The following is a 13,793-nucleotide window of genomic DNA, read 5'->3' as shown; positions in this document are numbered from 1 at the left end:
GACTTTTACCTCAGGGCTTCAGTTTGCTTATTGAGATCATCTTCCCGTAACCATAGGTTTGGAGAGCATCTAACCAAACTTACTTCTGCGGTTGCTTTCCTGGCTGAGACTTATCCAGGCTCAAAGGATTAAGTATTTTTAGAGGTTTTTTTTTTTTTTTTTTTTTTTTTTTTTGTGGCATATTTTATAACCTCTTTTTTTTTTTTTAAGCAGAATAAAACAGACTTATTGGATCGGTAGGCTGTGCAGGAAGAAATACTGTCCACCGCCTTGATATTTTTCTTTAATTTAGCAGATAGAGGATTGGTTTCATTATGGCATTTTATACATGTGTCTCGGTCCGCTTGGTGCTCACTTGTGCCCTTCTCCAGCTGCCTTCCCTCCCCTACTACCCACTGTACGCTGCTTCACTTCCTGTCCCAAATAGTCCTCTCATGTCACTTCCTTCCATTACTCTCACTGGGTGTGCTGAGATCAAAATCTCACATCTTTGACCCCAGCACTCAGGAGGCAGAGGCAGGCAGATCTGAGTTTGAGGCCAGCTGGTCTACAAAGCGAGTTCCAGAACCAGGGCTACACAGTGAGACTCAGTCTTCAAAAACAAAAACCAACCAACATTTCCTCATCTTCCATTTTCTTCTTCCTGTCCTTGGATCTCTCTCTCCTGCCCTCTGGCAATCCCATCTACTTTCATGACTTTGCATGCACATTCACTTACCATAATGCTTTTCTGTTTTTTTTTTTTTTGTTTTTTGCAAATGTCTTTATTTTTCTTGGCAGCTGAATAAAATCCCAGTATGTATTAATAAATTTTCATCAGTTTCATTTAGCTATTCATGTCGGAGACCATCTCAGTTGGTTCCATTTTTAGCTACTGTGGGTAATATAGCAGTAAACACGGGTACTCGAGTTCTTTGGTCTATTAACTTGAGAGTTCCACAGGTTTATGCCCAGGAGTTATGTAGCTGAGCCCTGTGGATTTGTGATTTCCTTGGTGGCTTCGTGAGTTTACATCATCATCAGGGTCAGGAGCTTCTCTCCTCAGTCAGAGGATGAACTGTTACTAAGAAATTCAGAAAACTTGGATTTCTCTCTTACTAGAAGTACTTCTAGTAATATGTATCACAGTGACATATAAAACTATAATCTCTCGGTAAGCCAGCATTTGGTTTATATCTTTAGAACGATTATAATTAGGAGTTTAGTACAACTTCCCAAGGCAGTTGTACTGGACCAAAAACTACTTCCCTGAAATGGATCGGTGTTACTGTTTTTCTGATGGGCGTGGTTAGAGATTGTAGAGACTGGTGACTTGTTATAAAAATGCCTTGCTGGATGTATTCACCCTCAAAGATATTTGCCTAATATAAGTCTATAATTACAGGGCAATAAATTAGGATGGAATTACCTAGTTCTTTGCTTCTTTTACAGATATTGTAACCAGGTTCTTTCTAAAGAAATTGATGAATGTGTAACCCTCCTTCTGCAAGAGCTTGTCAGTTTCCAGGAACGCATCTACCAAAAGGACCCCGTGAGAGCCAAAGCCAGACGGCGGCTGGTCATGGGGCTGCGGGAGGTGACCAAGCACATGAAGCTGAGCAGGATCAAGTGCGTCATCATTTCCCCAAACTGCGAGAAGATCCAGGCAAAGGGTGTGTCCGCTTGCTTCAGGAAGGCTTACCACGGGGGACGTAAACCAGCCTTGCAGCCGGAAACCATATCTTTATCTGCAGTGTAGTTATGAAACACATACTGAGCATGAGAAAATGAAATACTCTTGGCTCACCAAGCGGCTCCTTACTGTGATCAGACTAGAACCAGTCAGGGCGTGCATTGCTTTGCATCTGCATATTCTACTCTGAAAACTTCACATAATCTTCCTTTAACAACTTTTCCCACTTTAAAAACAATTAGAGAAAAGGTAAAGATTTCAACTCTGCTTAGGGTGGAGATCTGTCTCCCAGAAACCAGCAATTATATAGTATCTTAGAGTTTTTATTGCTGTGATAAAATACTGTAATCAAAAAAACTTAGGGAGGAAGGGGTTTATTTCACCTTACATCTTATATCATTCAGGGAGTTCAGGACAGGAACTCGAGATGGCAAGCTGGAGGCAGGAGGGGATGCAGAGGCCACAGAGGGATGCTGTCCTGGCTCGCTTGCTCCCCACGTCTTGCTCAGCCGGCTTTCTTAGAGAATTAAGGACCACCAGCCCAATGGTGTCCTCAACCACCATGGGCTGGGCCCTCTCAACCACTAATTAAGAAAGTATGCCATAGACTTACCCGTAGGCCAGGTGGCAGAGACATTTTCTTAATTTAGGTTCCCTCTTGCTAAATGACTCTAGCTTGTGCCAAGTTGACACAACCTAGCCAGCACACATAGAGAGGCTTCTAGGTAAGCTAACGCATGAGTACATTCTGTGCTGTGCAGCCTTGTTTGACCTTGTTGGTAGAGCAGACAGATCTAGGTGTCAGGTAGCATGGTAGATACTTGCACAGGGAAAATACCTGTAAGCCACTGTGTTAATCTGTCTCAGGAAATATGGTCAGTTGTTCTTGGAGCTTAAAAGCTGTGAAAAAAAAAAAGAATTAGCTACTGTTAACAAATTCACCTAAGTTCTTCATAATAAACATTTGTTGCATTGAAACTTTATTCTCCTATGCTAATGCCTACAGAGAAACTAAACTACTGGGTTGAAGGAATTTGGGATCTAATTGTGTCGAGACAAATGTGTCTGTGTGTGTGTGTGTGTGTGTGTGTGTGTGTGATAGATCAAGTAAGACATTCTTTTGTTGCAGTATTCTCTTTTAGCCACGTTTGCTCCAACACGTAGGTGGCTGACTGGCGGCCTCCCCATGCATTGATTTCCTTCCCTAGGTGGCCTCGATGAAGCCCTGTACAATGTCATAGCCATGGCCCGGGAGCAAGAGATTCCTTTTGTGTTTGCCCTTGGAAGGAAAGCTCTGGGACGCTGTGTGAACAAGCTGGTTCCTGTTAGTGTTGTCGGAATCTTCAATTATTTTGGTGCTGAGGTAAGAATTTAGGAGATGGGACTGAGGGTGTGGCCCAGTCAGTAAACAACCTTCAGTCTGATCCCTGGAACCCATCTCTCAAGCCAGGCAAGGTGCTGTACAGCTGTACTCATAGCACTAGGGAGCCGGAGACAAGTGGGTCTCTGAAGACCAGTGAGAGATCCTATCTAATAAACACACTAACTGGCCCCCATGGAACAGCTCCTGCCATTGACCTATGGTGTACCTGCATGTACACACATGCAATATCACACACACACACACACACACACACACACACACACACACACACGCACGCGAGAATAACTTAGGAAGTATACTGTCTTGCTTCTTTCTGTTAACACATGCCAGGAGTGAGTTAGCGACTCAAAGGAGTGGACCAGGGCTTGTCTGTTGAATGTTCTCTTCTCTTTCCTTATGTCCTTTAGCTTCTGTTTCTGTCTGGTTTGCTTATGATGCCTGTGTTAATCTCAGAATCACAAACCTACATGCTTGTTCTCTTTTTACTGGTTTCATTTAAATGCATGATTTCTTATACACTACAATAAAATACAAATCCTTTTTACAAATAAAATTTGTATTATTAGTGGTCCATGATGGGGCTGCTTTTCACCATTCTTCTTCCTCTGTAAACACAAGTGCTTGATAGCTAGTTACAGCACTTACCGCCTCAGCGGTCGGCTCGCTGGGCAGCATCCTTCATGGTTCCTGCTCCTGTAAGCTATATAGTGAATCCTTGCCTTGAAAGAAGCCAACAGCAAAAGCATTTACCAGGAGTGAAGTCTTTTGAGTGATGATCTGGGAAGCACCAGGCTTTGTCATATGGCTTGTCTTTTTGGTGCCTGAGGAAGTCATGAGATACAGCTGTTGAAATGTAGCTTTAGTGCTGTGTAATCATTGGCATTTTTATTAAACATGAGCATGTCCCACATCTGGCTAAATGACTTTTAATTTCTTTGGAAACTCCCATCTTCTGTACAGCTGACCACCTCCCCACACATGCGCATTCCCTCGTGTTCCACCCTACGTAAGACTTTCACTGCCCCCAGACCAGCTTTACGCCTCTCTTGTCTCCCTTAATTTATGATTTCACATGTCTACCTAGTCCGGGCTGTCCTCTCCTTCCTTCTCCTTTCTGTACCTGTTTTTCAAGTTCTGTACCAGATGTTAGCTTCCTTGAATTCCTCAGTGATATCCGCCATCATATTTAATGCCTACTTTAAAAGCTAGTATTGTTAATTTGTTGTTGTTTGCTTTGTTTTTAAAATAATAAATAAAAGGCCAAAACCCTCCGCAGCTTCTAAGCTACTATAATGTAGCTGCTTCTGCCTCTTCCACACAGTCAAGCATTGTTTTTGTAGGAGAGTTGATCTCCTTTTTCTCTGTAGTGCCAGACTAAAGGGGAGTACATTTGTTGAACCTTTCAAATGTATCACAAATAGTGTTAGAATCAATTGCCTCGACCCTATGAGAGTTATGACCCACGTGTGTTGAGTACATTTTGTAAGGTTCTGTGGTTTATGTACTGCCCAAATTTCATCTGGACTTAAAATGTAAGAAGCTTAATAATTAAAAAACATTGACTAGTCACAGAAGAACCTGTCTTTTTAGAGCCTGTTTAATAGATTAGTGGAGCTCACGGAGGAAGCCAGGAGGGCGTATAAAGACATGGTGGCAGCCACAGAGCAGGAGCAGGCGGAGGAAGCCTTGCGGAGTGTGAAGACGGTGCCGCACCACATGGGTCACTCACGCAACCCCTCTGCAGCGAGTGCCATCTCCTTCTGCAGCGTGATTTCTGAACCCATTTCTGAAGTAAATGAAAAGGAATATGGTAAGTTGTCCCATACCATCTTAAATGAAATAATTCAAGTGATTAAAACCATTTTGTAAATAACCTAATCTACTTCTCGATTGTTTTTCTACTTTTTTTCCTTCAAAGTCTGGCCTTCAACTCACTGTTGAATGCTGTAATAAGGAACTAGACAAGGAAGACTTGAATTTTAGCTATCCCTGTCTTTATCCCTCAAGTGCTGAGATGACTGCTGTGTGCTACCACACACAGTTTATATAGAATATTTCAGCCAGCAGTGGTAGTGCACGCCTTTAATCCTTGCACTTTGGGGACAGAGACAAATGGATCTCTGAATTCCAGCAGCAGCCTGGTCTACATAGAGAGGACTACAGAGAGGCTGTCTCAAAAAAAAACCAACCAAACAAACAAAAAAAAAAAACCCAACCCAAAAATCGTATTTGGAACCAAGACCATTCTTTTACACCCTAGAATAGAATCAGTCATTGTCATTGTCCCATCACTGTGGAGTCACACTGTGGCCATGGTAACTCTTACAAAAGAAAGCATTTAACCGGGGACCTTACCATTTCAGAGGTTTAGTCTTTTTGCCATCATGGTGGGGAACAGGCACTAGAGCAGTAGCTGAAGAGCTATACCCTGATCTATAGGCAGAGAGAGAGACAGACAGGCAGACAGAAAGACAGGGTAGCTGGCCTGACGTGGGCTGTTACAACTCCAGAGCCCACCCGCAGTTACACACTTCCTCCAGCAAGGCCTCCTCCTCCTCCTTCCCGGAGTGGTGCTACTCCGTGGTGAGTAAGCACTCAGATCTGTTGAGCCTTTGGGGGCCATTCTTACCCTCACCACCTTATAGTTCTAACAGCCTAAGAAGTCATCTAAGAGCGTCTGAAGAGCAGAGTGCATCATACTTTTGACCCCTGTGGGCTAAATAATAGGAAGTTTTATTCTAATAATTATCCTTGGTGATTAAAACTGTAAGATTATTAAGCCACTTAACTTTATTGTACTACTCAATGTGATCTTACAAATGTGAGAACTGATACTACTCTGAGTTCTATGTAATTCTAGTCAAGGTAAGTCCTGACTGTGCTAAGGCACAGCATCATCCGCCATAGCCTGCAGTGGCATTCCCTGTCTTGACTCTGTAATGGTTTGAACTCTAACTCAATTTTTGAACTAGTTGGTATTTCTCCTATCTTTTTAGGGTAGTGTATTAGTTACTTTTTACAATGCTATAATAAAATAACAAGAATTACAGGAGGAAGGACCGACTTTGCTTACAGATCAAGGGGAGTACAGTCTGTATGGTGGGCAAGACATCAGGAGCATTGGGTGGCTCTGGTCATACTGCACCCACAGTCAGAAACCATGAATGCTGCTGGTCAGTTGGGTTCCTTCTTGTTTAGACCAGGACTCCAGTCTAGGAATAGTGCCACCCATAATTAGGGTTGTGGCTCCCCACTTGAGTTACCCTAATGAAAGGTAAGACCCAAGGATTTCTGTGTCAAGTTGAGCATCAGTGTCACCCATTACATATAGTCATCTGCTGTGTTGGTTCCTTTTTCATTTTATCTCATTTAAAACTTATCTGTGAACTGAACATATTAAATACATTGTTGCCTTCTGAATTTAAACTGTTAGACATTCTGTCCTGTTCTCCTTGACTCTGCTGTAGCTATGTGTTTAAGATTGCTTTTGGTGGAGCTGAATTGTCTGCTATTAAGAAACTGTAGTTTATGGGTGTTTCTGCCTAAATACAGGTAGACATGCTTGTGCTGGATAACTAGTTTGACATGAAGACAAAAGATTAAGTATGTAACATCAAGTCAGCGCCTGTGTAAAATGCCAGTTTTAAAAGCACATTACAGGAAAAGTTCATAAGGCTTGGATAAATGGCTCTCCGTGCGGACACACAGGGAAATAGCCCAGACTTCTCAGAGTGTGAGCACCACATTTAAGGCAAAGATGGGAGGAAGCCGGTTTTAATACTGTACCCAAGAAGCACTAACTGCTGAACCTCTCTGTAGGAAAAAGAAAAGCTCATGGGAGGAAATGTAAACGAGTTCTAAGGCTTTATTTTTATAATTAAATATATATGTAATTAAATATGTAAATATATTATAATTAAATATATATGTAATAATAACTTATTTTAAACTTGTTCTTGTCATATCTGCATGCTGATGATAGGGTGTGGCACACCTGTGTCACAGCATATTCTGTGGTGGTCAGAGGACAGCTTTGTGGTGTCACTTCTCCATGGTTTTCAAGGATTGAACTCAGTTTCCAGGCTTGTGTTGAAAATGCCTTTTCCTGCCAAGTCATCTTGCCAGCCTTTAATTCTGTTTTAAATATGTCGTGGGGGGTGACGGGGTGTGAGGGCGGACTAACAGAGTCAGTGGTTCTGAGTAAAGGTGCTGAGGCTTCAGGTCAGCAGCCACTCCTGGGAAGATCAGGAAGGAGCTCGGAGGAGAGGTCGTCGGGGACAGTAGGCATCTACAGCCTGCACGGAGCAGCATGTGCCAGGCCACGCCTATACTGTGACTGCACGGGCAGTGAGTATTTAGTGATTGTCAGGGCAGGGTGCAGTGGGACCAGAAAGGCAGATAAGTATGAATCATGTCATGAAAAGCTTACAGGTACGATCTAAGGAGTTTAAATCTTGTCTTAAGGTCACAAAAAGCCAGTTAAGACAGATTTAAAACCAACTTATAAAATGAACTAGGATCATACAGCAGAACATAACAGACAGAAAAATTAAGACGAGTTAAAACAGCAGTGACCAATTGTAGTTTCTCAACTAGAAGTGACAGGACAATAGCAGGTTTCATGAGCTAGAGTCATAGAATAAGGAAGAAAGATAGGACAAGGGTCACCAACTAGTTTCTGGTGCTTTGACACTGAATGGTTGTTTCACTGCGCGTAGGAGGCGTAGGGTGCATCCGTGAGGCAGCAGTGAGAACGGGAGCTCCTGTCCCATGCCGAAGCAGCTGAGGGAACAAAGGCTTCTTGTTAGTTTTCCCTTTCTGTCTAAACTGAGTCCCAACTAAAGTGCCCCTAATACCATCTGCAAGTTAAATATAACGTATGTAGCTCACTACGTGTTAATAATATTACTCCTATACTATGTAAATTATTGTAAGATAATTGGATCTTCTTATTTTAATAATAGCCCAGGGGAGTGGGAGAGCTACACTCATCCTGGAGTCCTAGTCCTTAAAGAGGATTTTATCAACACTTGTGTTATGTAACACATACTGTGTAAGTCAAGTTCTGTGTAGTGTAAATCAGACTTTCCTAAACACTAGAAATGTGTGGTCCCATGGGTTGTATGAAATTGACATATGACACAAAGCCTAAGTAATGTGCTCTTCCAGACCCTTGACAATAGAACTGTTTATTCTGGACATCGTGGCTTACCGTCTGAATTAGGGTCCTTTGAGGGCAGTGGGGACACAAATCCAAAGAGACGGTGCATTGATTTCTATAGTGGGTTTATACATGAGCATCAGCATAATGGTACATCTTCTCTCTTAGTTCTTCATTTGAATATACATTTTTTTAAAATATTCATTGTTATATATATATGTATAAATATAATATATATGAGTGTTCTCATATATATTTTAATAATTTAGTGTTTTAAATATATATATATATCTATATATATTATATATAAGTGTTCTGTCTCAGACACACCAGAAGAGGGCATCAGATCCTTTACAGATGGTTTTGAGCCTCAATGTGGTTGCTGGGAATTGAACTCAGGATCTCTGGAAGAGCAGTTGGTGCTCTTAACCATTGAGCCATGCTCCAGCCTAAGTACGCATTGTTTTGAACATTACTCTCCCTTTATTACATTTTAAACTCAAACTCATTTTAGAACAAACTAAATGTTTAATTTTCTCAGTTTCTGAGCCAACAAATTTCTATATTCTGTTCCTGCCTCTTATTTTGGAACTTTGTTACATTTTAAACTCATTTTAGAGCAAATTAAATGTTTAATTTTCTCACGCAGTTTATGAGCCAACAAATTTCTTTTTTTCTTTTTTCTTTTTTTTCTTTTCTTTTCTTTTTTTTTTTTTTTGTTTTTTTTTTTTTGTTTTTTTGGATTTGGTTTTTGTCGAGACAGGGTTTCTCTGTGTAGTCCTGGCTGTCCTGGAACTCACTCTGTAGACCAGGCTGGCCTCGAACTCAGAAATCCACCTGCCTCTGCCTCCCAGAGTGCTGGGATTACAGGCGTGCGCCACCACTGCCCAGCCTGAGCCAACAAATTTCTATATTCTGTTCCTGCCCTTAATTTAGTGTCTTAAATAAGTTCCATGACTCTGAAACCCTGTTTCTGGTTCTCAACAACATGTGTCCTGCTTGTAGAAACCAATTGGAGGAGCATGGTGGAGACCTCAGATGGCTTAGAAATGTCAGAGAGCGAGAAGGCAACTCCCTCTACGCATGGCCCTCCTGAGAAGCCCAGCAGACTCGCCCCTGACACCACCCTGGTGGGTAAGCAGCTGCCACTGGCCGCAGGCAGCATCACTTCAGCACCAAGCCAGGGGAAACCCACAAGTGACAAGGATGAACAGAAGCCAGACGACCTGGAGTGGGCCTCCCAGCAGAGCACAGAGACGGGCTCCTTGGACGGCAGCTGCAGGGATCTTTTGAATTCCTCCATCACCAGCACCACCAGCACGCTTGTACCTGGCATGCTTGAAGAAGAGGATGACGAAGAGGAGGAGGAAGAGGAGGATTATACTCATGAACCCACATCAGAAGAGGTGCAGCTCAATAGTAGAATCGAGTCCTGGGTCTCAGAGACCCAGAGGACTATGGAGAGCCTGCAGCTCAGCAAAGCCCTGCCTGGCTCCGAGGAGGACAGTGCAGAGCAAAGTGGAGAGGACACGGCGGAGGCGCCCGAGGGGCTGGAGTCGGGGGCCGACAGTGAGACCTGGACTCCCGAGCAGCCGTCCAAGCCCAGCAGTAACACAAGCAAAGAGCACCCCGATTCCAGCTCTGCTCCCCAAAGTACATAACTCAGGAAGTGCTAGCTGTGTCCAGCTGTGTCCAGCTGCAGCCATGTACCTGACCTCCATCTCAGCATCTTCCACTGTCCAGTCACTTACTGTGTTTTTAATTCCAACAGACTTTTTGTAGCTCCTACCTGTTTTGTTATGATCTCTGGCTTCGCTTTTAATAGTGTCCAAATCTATTTCTAAGACTTGTTTAGAAAATTCAGACTTGTTTCATCTTACTTTGTAATAAAAAATAATGACTAAAGAAAGAAGACCAAATTCTAAAGAAAAACAAACAAAAAAGCCAACTAATGGCAGTTTAAGGTTTTTTGTTTTTTTTTTTAACAAATTAAAGATGGAGGTTGTAAGGACCAGTGCTGCTTGCATACCCAGCTCCCTCAGGGCAGTCTGTCCGAGTAGAGGAGCCACTGCCGAAAAGAGCTGCGGTTAGCATCGGGGACTAAAAGCCGAGGCAGCCAGACTGCACAGTGCTGGGCATCACAAGTGATGCAGATTTTATTTGGTCCACAACGTTTATTTCAGAAGTCCTGGTCATGGTAACCCATGAAAGTTGGCATGAACTAAAACAGCTTGCAGGAGTTAGGCAAGCACTGGAGCCTTAACACGCTGGTATTGTGTGTGGGAAGGGGTAGATGTCTGTAAGAGCTAACAGTCGCGTGGTGGGACTTGCCAAGTTCTGGCTAACACTTGCCTCTTACCTCAGGAATGCTCTTGTACATGGTATGTAAAGTTAGGCAAGCTCTGACAGGTGAGCAGCGTGCAGGTTTATACCAGCACAGCACCCTCCTGCAGACACCCAGAAGCAAGGCTGGCCTACTGTGCCCTGCTGCCAGCGTTTGCATTAGGACCCTCTTGGTTTGAGGTATGGATCTGTTTGCATATTCAAACGTATCCACATTGGAAGTCATTTCATCTTTTTTTAAATTGTACATTTCTGCACCTTCCTCAGAGCAAGAGCCACAGTTACAGGAAGTCAGGGAAAGGAATTTTCAGTCTGTGACATGTTCAGGGAAGGCGTGGAAGAAGTTATAGAAGAAAAGAGAAGGTTATTCTAATTGTGCTGATCCTTCAGATGATTTATCACATACAAATATTTGCAGACATTAATTGTATTCATAATTATTTATCCTTCTTTAGGAATGTGTTTGTTTGCTTGGGAGAATCTTAATGAGCTGTTTTGTTTGCTGTTCAGCCACCACCCGGATTCTGTTGTCTTCACCAGTGTCTGTGAGACGGGAGAATCATGGGATTCTGTTGTCTTCACAACATACTTCACCCATCTTTTGTCTCCCATTTCCTCCTTCACCTCCAGCCCCCAGTACCCAGATGGACACGCGACCTTCCTACCTATACCCTCCAGGAGCAGGCGTCAGCAGGGGGTGCTCTCCTTCCCTGCTTAGAAGGGGCAGGACTTCGCCTCCCAGAGGCAGAAGAGAGAAGTTAGAGTCTTTACAGAAACAATTGGGACCTACTGTGATCGGTCCAAGTTTTATAATGCTGGCATTTAATGCTGGAGAGATAAGAGTCTTGGCTGATGTTTTAGTTTTTGTGAATTGTGAACTTTTAGGAGCATTGCTCTATAAAAAATATCAGTCTGTCAACTTTATTAGTGTGCTTAAGGGGACAGTAGTATACCGTCCAGTCTAAACTGTTGTCCAGTATAGACTTTAGGCACTAAGTATCTGATACTTCAGTTAGACGTAAGGAATGAAGCCAACAGTGAGGTGGATTTACATGGGCTGATTCTTACTGTCTGCATATTTGGAAGCCTTAACTTGTTTAAAGACATGATGGAGGTTTTGAATGACTGACAGTCTTGAAAGTAGACTTGAAAACTTTTCCTACTTTTCATGATTTTATTTCCTGCTTGATGTCAGTGGTTCAGATAGCTCTTGATCTTGAGTTAGTGGCTTTTCAAAGTTTCTTGTATTTTATTCTCTTCTGGGTACAAATCATCATTTTAGATTTTTGATGCTTGTACCAAAAGAGAAGTTGAGGAATTCTTGAAAACACCAGTAACTTAATTTTGCTGTAGTTTTAGAAGTTCAGTTGGTGCCCACTCACAGGCAGTGGCTTTCCAGCCACAAATCCAAGGGACCACAGACTTTATACGGGAACTGGTCACTTCTAGAGGACAGTCCAAAACTTATCAAAGGGAGTGCCACCACCCTGAGAGTATCCGTAACTACGCATCAGTGTGTCTCTGATTTGTTTCCTTTGGGTAAATTTGGGCGGGGGAGGGGGGCATTTGTGTATATTGAGTTCCAGGCTTTAGAGGAGGTACGAGAAATAGGAAAGGTTTATTTTTGGAAGCAGGTATGACTCTCTGGACTCTTGATAAATCTAATGGTAAGAATAAGAGTTTCAATAAACAAGAAGTAAAAACTGATTTTTTTTTTATTTAGTGTGTAGATGTAGTTTTACTGGCAATAACTAGTGTTAGATTTATATCCGCACAGGAATTACAGTGTAAATCACACTCCCTGGGTTAGCCTCTCTCTGGTAAGCTTGTTCGTTGTAGAGATTACTCCTCGAAGACAGGTGTTCATAAGAGCTTAATTTTTTTGGTTTTAATCTTTGTAAATGATGTAATATAATTTCTTTTGACTAAACATGGAAAAATAACGTGTGTTATACATTGAAAAGTTTTTACAGGCTTTGACTGGAATCATTTTTGAAGAGACGGTATTTTATATGCTTCCAGTGTTTGGAAAAGAATTAGTCAAAAGGAATTCAAATAATTTAAATATTGACAAATTAATACCCAAATAACATACTTATGTGATTTTTTTAATAACCTGGGGAAAGTAGGGGTGGGGTGGGAATTACAATGTGCAAATAAAGAGCGATCTTTGCATTCGTTTTCGACTCTTAATACAAAACTGCTAAATCGTAACACATTGTTACTTTAATGTATGTGTAAAGTATTACTGTTTGTGAAGCTGCTGTTTGCTTAAGAAATTATCATGTAAGTATTTTCTGTACATTGTGCCAACAGATTAGAACATTAATTTAATTTGATGAAAGCTTATCTTTTTATTTAAATTTTTTCTGTGGAATATTTTATTTGCAAACATCTTTCCATCTCCCGGTTCCTTTCAACCTTTGTACACACCACAGATTCTGTAGAATCTAAAATTGACCCCTGGTTATTGATAGCATTTAAGCTTTGTTGGCACATCACACCTTAAAAGTATTTGTATTTTATAATTTAATTTCTAAATATATCACCTGAATTTATAATTTAATGTCTTTAATTGTAGTGCTCTAATAAAAACTAGCAAAACTAATGGATTATACCAAAAGAATTTCTGTGTTCTTTTTCTGTATGAAGGATAAAAGTTATCTCACATTCAAAGGTTAATAACAGCCTTTTTTCACAGTGGGGTCCTCTGCTAATTAAATGATTTTTGAAATGCATCCTGATATCACCCCAGCTCCCTGACCCCCCTGTGCAGGAGGATTTGCAAAGTTTTGTGGTCCTTGCACTCACCCGGCTTTGCCAAGACCCTGGCACAGGAGCTAATAGCAATCTCTAGAGTGGTCAATGTGATGTCTTCTGCGCAGACTGTTGTGGTGTAGACTCCCGTAGGCTCCTGTAGATCCCTCCTTTCCCTGAGGTTGACCCTCAGGGCTCATAGAAGCCCCGTAATGTATGGGACTCCTGTCCCTTCCAGATGATGCAGTGGTAGAGAAACTTAAGAAACTGTCCAGGATCCCACAGCCAGTAAGTGGCAGATCTGGAATTCAAGGCCCAACTGTGGCTTTACTGTGTCTTAGGATGAGTGCCCAGGTACACGTGGTTTCCAGGACATCGTGAGCATCGTGGGCAGTGAGCAGGGAGTGCTGCCTCAGCTGTTGCTCACTTTCCCACCAAAATGCAGAGAAGCTATAGAAACTTGCCACTCAGTTTTT

The 13,793-nt window shown here is 42.1% G+C and overlaps 1 protein-coding gene across 1 annotated transcript in view; it reads left to right on the top strand.

The window, feature by feature from the left end:
• Positions 1-13,168, top strand: part of Secisbp2l (SECIS binding protein 2 like) — a 43,206-nt gene extending 30,038 nt beyond the window's left edge. Inside the window, exons 15-18 of the mRNA XM_052183482.1 lie at positions 1,432-1,652; positions 2,881-3,035; positions 4,647-4,866; positions 9,223-13,168. Coding sequence (XP_052039442.1) covers positions 1,432-1,652; positions 2,881-3,035; positions 4,647-4,866; positions 9,223-9,878 — 1,252 coding nt within the window. The 3' untranslated portion in view covers positions 9,879-13,168. The remainder of the gene's footprint in view (positions 1-1,431; positions 1,653-2,880; positions 3,036-4,646; positions 4,867-9,222) is intronic.
• Positions 13,169-13,793: the final 625 nt, after the last annotated feature.

This window comes from Apodemus sylvaticus, chromosome 5 (genome assembly GCF_947179515.1).
Source record: "Apodemus sylvaticus chromosome 5, mApoSyl1.1, whole genome shotgun sequence".
Classification (NCBI taxonomy): domain Eukaryota; kingdom Metazoa; phylum Chordata; class Mammalia; order Rodentia; family Muridae; genus Apodemus; species Apodemus sylvaticus.
The sequence above is the reverse complement of the archived record's forward strand: the minus strand, read 5'-3'. Positions and strand labels throughout refer to the sequence as shown.